The sequence below is a fragment of the Orycteropus afer genome, unplaced genomic scaffold, assembly GCF_000298275.1.
Source record: "Orycteropus afer afer isolate SDZICR_OR568_19922 unplaced genomic scaffold, OryAfe1.0 scaffold00165, whole genome shotgun sequence".
Lineage (NCBI taxonomy): Eukaryota > Metazoa > Chordata > Mammalia > Tubulidentata > Orycteropodidae > Orycteropus > Orycteropus afer.
The window spans coordinates 3,382,753-3,396,282 of NW_006921752.1; the positions used below are offsets into that span (position 1 = coordinate 3,382,753).

Here is a 13,530-nt window from a genome sequence, read left to right on the forward strand (position 1 = left end):
AGGAGGGATTTCTCCTAGTGCCCCTGCCTCTGCATCAGAACCACTCAGTGCTTGTTGAAAATGCAGATTCCTGGACTTCGTCAGGAATACTGATTTGGAACACCTCCTGGGGGACCTGGGAATCTGTCGGTGATTCTTCACACACTAAGATTGGAGAGGAGTCTCTGGGTGGTGCAAAGAGTTCATGCCTTAGCTGGTAACTGAAAGGTTGGAGGTTCTAGTCCACCCGAGGCACCTTGGCTATCTACTTCTAAAGAAACCAGCCACTGAAAACCCTAGGGAGCACACACAGTTCTATGCAGACACCCGTGAGTCAAAGTGGACTTCACAGCAACCAGTGAAGGTTTGAGAACTTCGGGGTTACTGTTTCGAGTGGGGAGACTGATGTAACCCTGGCGAAGCTTTCACCCCATCCTGACTTCCAATTCTATGACGTGACCCCAGGTAGTTTTACTGACTTCATCATATTTTGGAAATGTTTATTTTCAAAAAGCATGATTCTCTTTGCATCCATTGGTCCCCAAGGTCAACATTCTCTCCATCAAGCCTGACTCTACCTGCAAAGCCTGCACACAGGCTGTACTTATTAGTGTCATTTTCAGTAACACAGAAGTGAGCCAAATGCACTCCTCCGTGACATCTGTGTGGCCTGTTTCTAGACTGAGCCCTGCCCCTGCCTTGTCCTTGGTGGGTGCACAAATTCATTTTTCAAAAATGGAGGTGTGATGAGAAAGGACCTGGCTTTGCAAACACGTCTGCCCTAGTCTTCTGGGTGTCCAGATGAGGAGGGGGCACAAGGAAGGGGCTGCAGAGGACAGCTGGGGCGGGCGGGATGGGCTGGGGTGGAGAAGGGAGGCTCCTGGCCGGGTTGCCGTCTACAGGTGCAGCTGGTGCCACATGGCGATCTGCCGGCGTGGGTTCTTCAGCATCTCCTCCCAGTGGCTGTGCCCAGAGCCCGTGGCGTGCAGGCCCAGGCTGCAGTGGCCAAGCGCGTGGCTCTGGCCCTCCTCGTCCTGGCCCAGCACCTCCAGCTCCACGCTGGAAGCCCGCAGCAGGTCATCAGGCAGCTCGAACATGATCATCTCATTCCATACGGGGTTGATCTTGTGCTTGGCCCGTTTAGTCTGCTTCTTCTTCAGCTTCTGAGCCTGGTGCTTCAAGGTCACCTTGACAGAGACATCTGGGGAGGGACAGGAGAGAGAGACAGAGAGAAGGACTGAGCATGCACCATGGGCATCTGGTGGGGGCTCGGATGCTGCTCCTCCTATGGTTGGAGAGATAGAGTCTCTGGTTCAAGATCTGTGCTGAGGCCTCCTCTCCAGCCCCCGCTACTGGGTCATTTATTCAGTCGGCATGAGGTGCCTACCATCTGCCAAAGGAGCCCTGCTGACCCAGGGCTTAAGTGAAAGGACGATGGTTCAAAGCCCCCAGTCACTTCGCAGGAGAAGGGACCCCAGTCACTTCGCAGGAGAAGGGACCCGATGATCTGCTTCCATAAAGATTACAGTCTAGGGAACCCTTTGGGACAGTTCTACTCTGTCTCATGGGATTGCCATTAGTTGACAGAATTTAACAACAATAACAGATGCCAGGAACTGGTCTTGACATGGGAATGGAAACTCCTGCCTCCATGGAACTAACACTCAAGTGTGGAAAAGAGACAGTAAACATAATATTTAAGGCTGGCCATGGGGTGGCCCAAGATTAAGGCCTTGGACAGCCACCACTTGTCTGTCAGTTTGTTGTTGTGTGGTGGCTTGCGTGTTGCTATGATTCTGGAAGCTATGTCATTGGTATTTCAAACATCAGCAGGGTCTCCCACGGTGGACAAGTTTCAGCAGAGCTTCCAGACTTAGACAGACTAGGAAGAAAGCCCCGGGGATCTGCTTCTGACAGCCAATGAGAACTCGAGGCTCACAACAGAACACTGTCCAATGGGGTGCTGGAAGATAAGCCCCTAGGCTGGAAGGTATTCAATGGACCTGAGCTACCAACAACTGTGGAGATAGATGGTCCAGGCCTGGACACCATTTTGTTCTGTTGTACATGGGGTTACAATGAGTCAGAGCTGACTCTATAGCAGCTACAATAATGGTGTGCCACCAGGGAACCTTTGCCAGGAGCCCTTCCACATGACTTCTGAGCCCCATATCAAACCAGTCCCAGGTGTCCTGCAACTGAGTTTAAACTCAAGCAAGATAACTAAGTCACCTCTACATCTTCATCCCCTATTCCTCCATCTGAGCTTTTGATTAATACTCTTAACATAGTAAGTTTCCTGCTGAGTGGTTGAGTTCTCACCTGCTCTTTTGTATGTTTTCCTCGAGAACCCCAACTTCTTGTAGAGAGTGAAGGCAGACTGCTTTGGCCCTCCACAGGCACTGCACCACAGAACCCAAAATGAAACCAAACCCAACTCACTGCCATCGAGTCGATTCCAACTCATAGCGACCCCCCTTTGGGTTTCCGAGGCAGTAAATCTTTTTGGAAGTCGATTGTCCAGTCTTCCTGCTGCAGAGTGGCTGGTGGGTTTGAACTGCCAAACTTCTGGTTAGCAGTCAAGTACCTTAAGCACTATGCCACCAGAGCTCCTTGCACCACAAAACAGCCCCCCGGAAAAATCCATAAACAGGTCACCAGACTAGCTTCCAGGTAACATTACAAGGCTCAAACCTGGGACTGCAAATATTCATTAGTCAAGGTTCTTGAAGCGAATGGGAGAATAATTGGTGCTCTGTATTTATTGCTGTAATTATCACCCCTGGGTGGTTAGTTTGTTATTTCAGCAGAGATATTTGAAAGACAGAGTGGTGTGTGGTTATGGCCCTGGAAGGGGCTATAAAATAACAGCAGGAGAAAAGGATGCTCGGAGGGGAGAAGGAAGACGCATTGAACTCTGACATTTGGCTCCGGAATCTATCAGCAAGAACGGTTCTTCTGATTTCGTTGGCCCAGAATCTTTGGCTCAATGATTCTGAACATAGTGGCAATTATTTATTTCTATTTACTGCTGTAAGCACATGGCTGCAGGGCCAGGTATGGTATAGCTAACAGACGCTGCTTACCTGCTCTGACAAGACTTGGGATGGGAGCTGGGGCAGCCAGAAGGAAGAAGTGAGGCTTCCAGAATGCTGAGGAAGTGCTTATCTGGGTGTACCAGCCCACATGCCTGCACACCTCCCATCACCCACACTCAGCTGGTGTAGGGGTGGCAGGTTGGCAACGGCTGAGAAGAGAGAAGAGTCTGGGGTGGGTGGAGGGAGTAGGTGTGGCTAGCTGAGAAGGAGAACCGGGGTTCCTGATACCTGCTTGTGTGTGTGTGTGTGGGGGGGGTACAGTCACGTGTGAGGGACAAGGGTGGGTCAAGTTTCCTGTGCAGCCCAGACATTCCACTCCATGGCTATAGTCTGACCCTTGGCTTCTGGTGACCCATGGTTAAGGCTGATTCTACTCTCTGTGGACCTCTAGAGTACAGAGTCCCAGGTAGCTCATACCTAGTCACTAGTGGGTGGATTGGCCCAGAAGTGACTGGATGTAAATGTGAGAAAAGAGTGTGTCTTCAGTTTGGTGTGTGAGTGTAATGGATGGAACAGTGTCCCCAGGTATGCGCTGGATTCCTAAATCTTATACATGTGAATATCACTCCCTTTGGGAACAGGGTTTTGTTATGTTAACGGAACCATATCAGTGTAAGGTGTGTTTTATGCTAATCACATTTCTGAGATATAAAAGGTGGAGGTTAGGCACAGAAGCAAGCAAGCACAGACTGAGGAAGACAGGCGCTGTGCCCCATGAAGATCCCAAGGAACAGAAACCGAAAAGAGACAAGGACCTTCCCCCAGGGCCAGAAGAGAGAAAAAGCTTTCCCCCTAGAGCCAATGCCTTCAATTTGGACATCTGACCTCTTCAACTGTGAAAAAACACATCTTTTCATTGAAGCCACCCACTTGTGGTCTTCAGGAGAACAGTGTGGTTAAAGCATTTAGCTGCTAACCAAAAGATCAGCAGTTTGAACCCACCAGCCGCTCTGCAGGAGAAAGATGAGGCAGTCAGCTTCTGTAAAGATTTGTTGTTGTTGTTATGTGCCATCGAGTCAGACCTGACTCATAGCAACCCCTCCTTGGGTTTCCGAGGCAAAATCACTACAGAAGTAGATTGCTCAACCTTCCTTCTGAGGAGTGGCTGGTGGATTTGAACCGCCAGCTTTCTGGTTAGCAGTCAAGTGTCTTAGGCACTATGCTACCAGAGCTCCTCTGTAAAGATTTAGAGCCTTAGAAACCCTATGGGGCAGTTCTACTCTATCCTAAAGGGTCTCAGTGAGTCAGAATTGACTCGGTAGCAGTGGGTTTGGTTTTTTGCTTGTGGTCTTCCTGTTACAGCAGTCCTAACATAGTCAAGGCTGACTCCACAAATGTGCTCATGGTCTACCTCCCTGCTCACTGTCTCCATTGCTGCCTCCCCGGCCTCATTCTCAATGCCCAGGGGGCCCTGGCTCTCTCCTCTCACACCTCACTCACCCTTCCCCAGCAGGTCCTTAGATGGATTCGAGTGGAGGTTCTTGGCCTTGATCAGCACCACTAGGAGGCGGTTGGCAGCCGGGAGGTAGCTGATGGATAGGAGGACCTCTCCAGTTCCTGCAGACGCTTCCTAAAACAGAAGAGGAAACGGGGAAGGAGTGGCTTCTGACCCAACCAACTAATGCTAAGGCTGGGTTTGCACTGGACTTACATCAAACCAGCACCCTAGACAGTGTAAGGGGCCCTCCTGGCAGAATAGTTAATTGCTCCCAGCGCTGTGAAAGACCTAGCAATGTGCTTCTATAAAACTTGCTGTTGTTTGGAGCTGCCAAGTCAACTGCAACTCATACCAGCCCCTGTAACAGAGTAGAACCACCCCATAAGGTTTCCTAGGCTGTAATCTTTATCAAAGCAGATTCTCAGATTGCTCCTGCAGAGCCACTGGCTGGGTTGCAACAGACAACCTTCAGGTTAGCAGCTGAGGGCTTTACTGTTGTGCCATCAGAGCTTCTTCCATAAAGATTACAGCCTAGGAAACCCTATGGGGCAGGTCTACGGTGTCACACAGCGTCACTGTGAGTCACAAATCGACTCGATGGTACCTAACAGCAACAACAGAAACCATTTGCTCCTCAGGGCTGGTTTCTCTACCCTTGCAGAAGAGAGTAGGAAAACACTTAGTAACCATCAATGCTGTTTTCTTCACCCTTGCTGAAGGGAGTAGGGGCATAGGTTAACCACAGAGGAGTTATCTTTGGTGTGTGCTTCAATATGGAGCCCTGGTAGTGCAGTAGTTAAGCACTCCAGGCTAACTGAAAGGTCAGCAAGTTCAAACCCACCAGCTGCTCCACAAAGAAAGATGTGGCAGTCTGCATCTGTAAGTTTTATAGCCTTGAAAACTCTATGGGGCAGTTCTACTCTGTCCCATAGGGTCATTATAAATCAGAATTGACTTGTTGGCTGTGGGTTGGGTTTGGTTTTGATGTTTCAATAAAAGTTTGCCATAAAATATGATCTTTTTCAAATATCTTATATTCAGACTCAACATATAAAATAGATAAAAGAGATGCCACTCAGAATGTGGTATAGAAAACCAAGAGGCCTGGTTGTTCAGATATTCAGATACCCTCTCACCCCCTCAGCATCACCCTGAGCTCCTGGGAGCACCTCCTGGGGGCAACTCTAGGGCTCCTAGGAACCCAGTTTGGGAACCACTGCATTACCAAGCAGGTTTCCGAGTCAATGGGGAGTTTAAATCATTACTTTGTTTGGAAAGGTAATTCCTTCCAGCCCCTGCAGGTTGACAGATCAATAAGGTGATAGGATAATGCTGAGCATGGGCTTGTTTGGTCAACAGAGTGGCCAACAATGTCAATAAAATGATGGTCCTAGGATGGCAGATAAGGCACCAAGGGCAAGGGACAGTGACTGCACTTTGTAGGAGGTGGTAGTGCCCAGGGGAGACACCGAAACAGTCCTCCATCTGCAGCTTGACAGAATGTTCCCATTTCAATGCCTACAAGAGTTTATTTGGTATTGCAACAAATCCTTCAATGGGCAAAAAGGACCAGAAGACTTATCTTGGGATGTGGGTGTGACATAGCCCAAAGCTTTGAGGGAACCGGATGGGGAAGAGAAGGGGCTTGTGGGTGGGGGCCAGCTGGAGGCAGACACGTCCCCTTCCTTTGGGCAGGGGTTCCTGGGTGGTGCACATGGTCAACACACTCAGCTGCTAAATGAAAGGTTAGAGACTTGAGTCCACCCAGAGGGGCCTGGGAAGAAATGTGTCATGATCCACTTCTGAAAAATCAGCCAATGAAGCCCTGTGGAGCCCCGTTCTCTCTGACACACATGGGGCTGCCCTGCACTGGAAACCCCAAGGGGGAGGTCTGGCCATGGCCTGCTACCCCAAGATGGAGAGTGTGGGACAGGCATGGGGACAAAGCCTGCTCCACCAGAAACCACACTTTACTCGCCCGCATCCCTCCAGCTCTGTCCTTCTTTCCCAGCTGTGCAATGAGGGCACTTCAGGGCTGCCTCCCCTGTTCCTGCCCCTTGGGCAACTGGCTAATGGCCACCATAATGCCCTATGCCTCCCCTGCTCTGTCAGGCTCAGAACACATGCAACAAGTTGTCTGCTTGTCTCTCCTGGATCGTGGGCTAGGAAGGGCAGGGATCGTTTTTCCTTTGATCACTGTGCGTCCCCAACACTGGGCCTGGCTGATAAGGGGTGGTCTGTACATAGGTACTAAGTGACTGAGGGGACAGTGGGGACTGTGTGCCATGACTCACTAATTGTGTGATGTTCAGCAGGCTGTTTAACTTGTCATAGTCTTAGCTCCCTTATCCAAAGAGGTAGAGTGGCTCATGAAGCAGACTGGCATCAAGTACCTACTCTGCTCCAGGCTCTGCACTGGGCGTTCCCATTGCTACAGTGAAGAAGACAGTGACATGGTGCTCTGTGAGCTGACAGCCAGGCAGGGAGATGGGGCATGATTATGTATGTTACCTAACATCAGGCAGTGTTAAATGCTATGAAGAAATACAGATACCAGGGGATTAAGTGAGAAAACACACACAGAAGTCCTCAACGAAGGTCAGAAACTATGATTTAATGACAACTGTAGTAACAACAATTAGTGGTAATAAGGTTTTCACTGGCTAATGTTCAGAATAGCTAGGCCTTTGGGTGACCCTGCTCATATCTGAAATACCAGTGGGCAAGTTTGCAGCATCACAGTAACATGCGAGCCACCACTGTATGACAGACTGACAGACGTGTAGTAGCGCACAAGTGGCAGCAGCTAACATCTATCGAATGCTTTCTACATGCTAGCTGTAGTTACATTAGCTCTCCACCGGACCATACACTCCACAAAGATAGCCCTCTCCCTATGCATTCCCAGAGCCCTAGTGGCACAGTGGTTCAGGGCTCAGCTGCTAATCAAAAGGTCAGCAGTTAGAATGCACCAGCCGCCCCCAGGACAAAGAGATGGCAGTTGGCTTCTGTAAAGATGTATAGCCTTGGACACCCTAGGAGGTAGTTCTACTCTGTCCTGTAGGGTTGCTATGAGTCAGAATCAACTTGACAGCAATGGGTTTTGGTTTGAGTTTCACTCATCTCCAGCACCTAGCACACAGTTGGTGAAGATCAAACTGTATGGAAAAGAACGCTGAGCCATCCCATTTAATCTTGACAACAGCCCTAGGAGGGATCCTAGTTTTATTCTCATTTGAGGGATAAGATGCTCAGAAAGGGTTTGTCCACGAGGTCACGTAGCCAGGAAGTAGCCAGACTAAGCTTTAAATGGAGATCCAATCTGATAGCAAAGCCCAGGCCTGAACACACCGTTGTCCGGCTTCCTGGCTGGCTGGTCTACCCTGGCTCTCTTGTTTCAGTGAAGAAACTGAGGCCCAATGGCTTGTGCAGTGCCAGCCTGCTGACTCAGGGTCACTGAACAGAGGTCTTCGATTAGCCTGGTCTATCCCCACAGGGGAGTCCCTGGGTGATACGAACGTTTAACGTCCTTGGCTACTAACAGAAAAATTGGAGGTCCAACTCCACCTAAAGGGGCCTTGGAAGACAGCCTTTGAAAATCCTACACAGCACAGTTCTGCTCTTGATACACGTGGTTTGCCATGAGTCGGAGTAGAAATCACCTGGTTTGGAGGTCCTGGGTGGTACAGTTACCACAATCGGCTGCTGACCGAAAGGTCAGAGGCTCAAGCCCCCGCAGGGGCACCTTGGGAGACGAGGCTAGTGATGTACTTCTGAAAAATCAGCCATTGGAAACCCTAGGGAACACAGCTCTACTCTGACACACGAGTTGGGATTGACTGGACAGCAGCTGGTTTGCTGGTAGGCACTGGGTGACGAGGCTTCAGCCCTTCAATCCCCCCAGACTAGGTGAAAGGAGCCTGTACCTGTGAGGGGCTCTCTACCTTAGTGTGGGGGTGCCAAAAGGCCCTTGGACCAGCCCAGCCAGCTGCTGGAGTCTGAGGAATCTAACAACACCTGTCCCCTTGGCTCTCCTGCTTAAAGTACCTGGGGACAAAAATAACCCTCCTTCTGTTTTCATTCCTTCTCATCCCTTCCCTTGTTTTGCCTCCCTCCTCGCTCTCTCCTCAGCTCTCAGTTAATCATTCAAGCTGCCCACGGAGTGAATTGCTCTGTGGGACCCTGATGACGCACACTCTACTTTCGGCTGAGTGTCTTCCGGTTAGAACTGGGGCACCTCTGTTAACCCATTCTGGCCTAGAGGAGACAGAGACAGACATCTGGGCTACAGCTACTTACGATTCCCTGTTTTATTCCAATCACCCTCTGGCTGAGGTAAGGAAGCCCCACAGGAGGTAGGCAGCCTGGCCTCAGGGCTCTCTGTCCTGCAAAATGCTCCAAGAGTACCACCTCCTGCTTCTCACTCCACTCTGTACCGAGTTGTTCACATCTGTGGGACACAGGGCAGCATTCAAGGTGGATAGGAGGGTATATTCACAAACTCCAGCTACAAGGAGTCTCTGGGTGGTACAAACCAGTAAGTGCTTGGCTACTAACTAAAAGGTTGGCAGTTCAAGGCCACCCAAAGGCATCTCAGAAGAAAGGCCTGACAATCTACTGCTGAAGGATCACAGCCATTCAAAACTCTCTGGAGCAGCTCTACTTTGAAACACATGGGCTCGCCATGAGTGAGAATCGACTCCATGACAACTGGTTTGGTCGTTTTTTAACAGCTACAATGAGTGTGATGATGACTGGAATGGATAAGCTTTAAAGGCATGACTTCTTCTTGTGTACTTTTGTGTCCCCAGCTCTTAGCACAGTGCCTGGAAGAAACAAGGGAAAGCATTCATGGAATGAATGAATGATTGAATGATGGTGATGCTGGCTCTTCCAGAGGACGCATAGGAGATTCCTGAAGTGTCTGCTTACATTGGCTTCCTCTCAGCCCTTTTGGGGCTGAACCAAACCTTCCAGAAGCCCAGCAGGGGCCTCCCCCTCTCCAGAGAAGCTAGTTTATCAGCTTAATAAACCAAAGTGTTGGCTCCTTCCCCCCAGGCCCCCGTCTGTGATTCCCCACAAGGCCCACATCACATGCTAATTAGTGTGTGCTCTGGAACAGCCTGGTTCCTTTGGAGAGCGGCTGTGAGTTTTCTCTCCATTTTCCAAGCCTGGGAGAGAGAAGTGGGGCAGGGAGGAAATCAAAACGAACGGAGGAGCAGGTGGGAGGGGGTGTGCTCTTCCCTCCTGCAGTCGAGGCGTCTGTTAGGAACTACCTGCTGGTCCTGCCTCAGACACTTGCCCACACTTACGTGGCACGAGACAGAGCTGCATCAGCCTGGGCTCAAGCGCCAGCTCAGCAGTGAATGAACTGGATCACCCTGGGCAGGTTACTGGACTACCTTAGCTTCAGTTTGCTCATCTGTAAATGGGAAGAGCCATGGTGTCTCTCACTTGGTTGGTTTGAGAAGTCAAAGAACTTAGGGAAAGTTCTGAACACAGCATCTGGTATTATGTTGTTATGTGCCCTCGAGTCGGACCCGACTCATAGCGACCCCTCCTTGGGTTTCCGAGGTGGTATCACTATGGAAATAGATTGACCAACCTTCCTTCTGAGGAGTGGCTGTTGGGTTTGAACCGCCAGCCTTCTGGTTAGCAGTCAAGTGCCTTAGGCACTATGCCTGGTATTACTAAGTGCTCAAAAATAGTGCTCTTATTACTATTTCTAACTCTAGTACAAAGGTCATCAAATCTTTCCTATAAGGAACCAGGCAGTAACAGTTTAGGTTTGGTGGGCTATACAGTATCTACTGCAATTGCTCAGCTCTGACGGTGTAGTGCGAAAGCAGCTAATAAGGAAATAAATGGGCATGGCTATGTTCCAATAAAACTTTATTGATGGCCACCGAAATTTGAATTTCATGTAATTTTCATGTGTCATAAAATATTCTTTTTCTTTCTAATTCTCTTCAACCATCTAGAAATGTAGAGCTCTGGTGGTGCAGTGGTTTAAGTGTTCAGCTGCCAACCAAAAGGTCAGCAGCTGGAACCCACCAGTTACTCTGCAGGAGAAAGATGTGCAGTTTGCTTCTGCAGAGGTTCTGAACAAGGCAGAGCAAACACATGTCAGTGAGCATGGCACCAGGGAAAAGTGTAATAAGAAACACACATGCAAGACTATGGGCTAGAGAGGAGGGAAAACAGCTTCCAACTAGAAAGCCTCATGGGGAAGATGGCGTTGGAGAAGGACATTGGATGTCGAGATGGGAGCGGAGCATTGTGGATAAAGGGTTAGCTTGGGCAAAGGCACATGGCTGGGAGGAGCAGGGCCAGTGACGAGGAAGAGCACATTATCATTTACCTTCATGCAAGGTTCATGAAGGGGCTAGAGAACAATGAGTTAGGATGGGTGGGTTGGGCCTAGAATACTAGCTAGGTTCCATTCCACTAGGTAAGGCATGACCAGCTGGTTGAGAGACTGGTCATCCAGAAGTTTCCCTCTAGATACCAAGTGGCAGGCCATTGGATGCGGTCTTGACCCTGGGGCCTGTGTAACCACAGCGCCCTGCAGCCCTCACTCGCTCACTGCCCCGCCCCCCTCTGAGTAATGCAGCATCTGAGCTGCACATTCTTTCCAACTGTGGCCTCCCCAGCAGCAGAGGGCTGGCGAGCACCATCCCACGGCCCGTGATCGTGTAGAACAGCACGCTCTGGGTCTGCTCCAGCCCAGCACAGACACCAGTGCACCCTGGGGCTTCCAGAACTCTCACTCAGAGCACTTTGGAGAGGCCTCTCATATGTATCTGGTAGCATAGTGGCTAAAGCACTTGACTGCTAAGCAGAAGGCTGGCGGTTCAAACCCATCAGCCACTCCTCGGAAGGAAGGTTGGGCAATCCTACTTCCGTAGTGATACTGCCTCGGAAACCCAAGGAGGGGTCGCTATGAGTCGGGGCCGACTTGACAGCACATAACAACAACAACAACTCATATGTATCTTGTGGCGTAGTGCCTAAGGCATCTGACTGCTAATCAAAAGGCTGGTGCTTTAAACCCACCAGCCACTCCTTGGAAGGAGTACTAGGCAATCTACTTCCATAGAGATACTGCCTCGGAAACCCAAGGAGGGGTTGCTATGAGTGGGGATCAACTCAACGGCAGTGAGTTTGGTTTTTGGAGTCATGTGTGTCTAGGGATTCATCCTAAGCCAGGTATGATCATCATCGTCATCCTTTGTCCATGCCAGTTTATCACTCTGGCACGTACGTTCTGAGTGTAGGGGCTCTGCCATTCTGCCTTCGTGTTCATCTCCCCTGCAGCGCCTGGCACACAGTAGGTGCACACAGTGCATAGTTTGAATGGAAGTGGGGAAAACACTGTCATAGCATTGGAACCAATCATGGACACTTAACCTGCCATGCTCCATGATGGCAGGGGGCCATCTTTGCATGACAAGCTAGAAGCAAAGCAAAGAGCAGAGGCTAGGAATCCCACAGACCTGAGCCCTCCTCTAACCTTCCTTTCATCCTCAGTTGGAAAACTCTCAGAAACTCATTCCACAGCACTGGCCCAGGGTTGCCGTGCTCCACACAGACCATTCCTGCCATGACATGCTCCACCAACAGGCTTTACCTTCTTGGCAAGAGATGATCCCTACTGTCTCAGTCTCTTAGTGCTGCTATAACAGCAATATCATAAGTTAGTGGCTTTAACAAACAGAAATGTATTTCCTCCCAGTTTAGGCAGCTGGGGGTCTGTGCTCAGGGCATTGGCTCTTGGGGAAGGCTCGCTCTGCCTGCTCTGGGGGACATGCCTTGTCTCAGCCTCTTCTTGGCGTTCCTTGGAGATCTCCACATGGCATCCCTCTTGCCCAGTTCCTGTTTGTTTTCTTCTGTGCTTAATCTGCTCTTCCATATCTCAGAGGTGGTGACTGACTTAAGATCTGCCCTACCCTGGTATGGCCTCATTAATGTAACAAAGAAAACGCCATTCCCAAATGGCATGTTGTTTTTGTTGTTCGGTTCAATGGAGTCATATCCGCTCATAGTGGCCCCATGTGGCAGAGTACAACCGCTCCATAAGGTTTTATGAGCTGTAATCTCTATGGGAGCAGATCACCAAGTCTTTCTCCCATGGAGTTGCTGGGTAGGTTCAAACCGCTGACCTCTCAGTTAGAAGTCAAGCACTTAACCATTGTACCACCAGAGTGCCTTCCAAATGGTACATTAAAAAAAAAAAAAAAAAAAACCCACTGCTATTGAGCCAATTCCAACTCAGGACAGAGTAGAATTGCCCCATAGGGTTTCCAAGGGTGTAAATCTTTATGGAAGCAGGCTGCCTCATCTTTTTCCCATGGAGTGGCTGTTGTTGTTGTTGTTATGTGCCATCGAGTCGGCCCCGACTCATAGCGACCCCTCCTTGGGTTTCCGAGGCAGTTATCACTACAGAAGTAGGATTGCCCAACCTTCCTTCCGAGGAGTGGCTGGTGTGTTTGAACCGCCAGCCATCTGGTTAGCAGGCAAGTGTCTTAGCCACTATGCTACCAGAGCTAACCCCCATGGAGTGGCTAGTGGGTTTGAAATGCTGACCTTCTGGTTAGCAGCTGAATGCTTTAGCCACTGTACCACCAGAGCGCCTTTCCAAATAGAACAGGGGTTAGGATTTACAGCATGTATTTTTGGAGGACACAATTCAATCCATAACAATTACCTTAGCTGAAGTCTTCAGCTCACCCCACTGGGCAGCCCCCAGAGGTACTGACACCCCATCCAGGCCCAGGCAGAGCTCGCCGGCCACGCTATGGCGGGAGAAGCGGTCACAGGTGCGCAGTGTCAGTGTCAGGGTAGCTGTGGGGAGCTCCTCCTCCGCCAGGGGGAGCACCAGGCCTTCCTCCCAGGTCGTGTGCAGCTGCCGCTTCTTCAGGGCTGTTTGAGCCTCCACAGAGCCCATCCTGTTGGCCACGCTGCCTTGGACATAACAGTCACAGCCTCCGTCGTGGTCACTGGTCACAGCTGCAG

General features: G+C 50.2%; 1 protein-coding gene across 1 annotated transcript in view; it reads right to left on the reverse strand.

Moving 5' to 3' along the window:
- Window positions 1-875: 875 nt before the first annotated feature.
- Window positions 876-13,530, reverse strand: part of SYT13 (synaptotagmin 13) — a 50,784-nt gene continuing 38,129 nt past the window's right edge. Inside the window, exons 4-6 of the mRNA XM_007946525.2 lie at window positions 13,223-13,524; window positions 4,518-4,647; window positions 876-1,180 (exon numbers count right to left, since the gene is read on the reverse strand). Coding sequence (XP_007944716.1) covers window positions 876-1,180; window positions 4,518-4,647; window positions 13,223-13,524 — 737 coding nt within the window. The remainder of the gene's footprint in view (window positions 1,181-4,517; window positions 4,648-13,222; window positions 13,525-13,530) is intronic.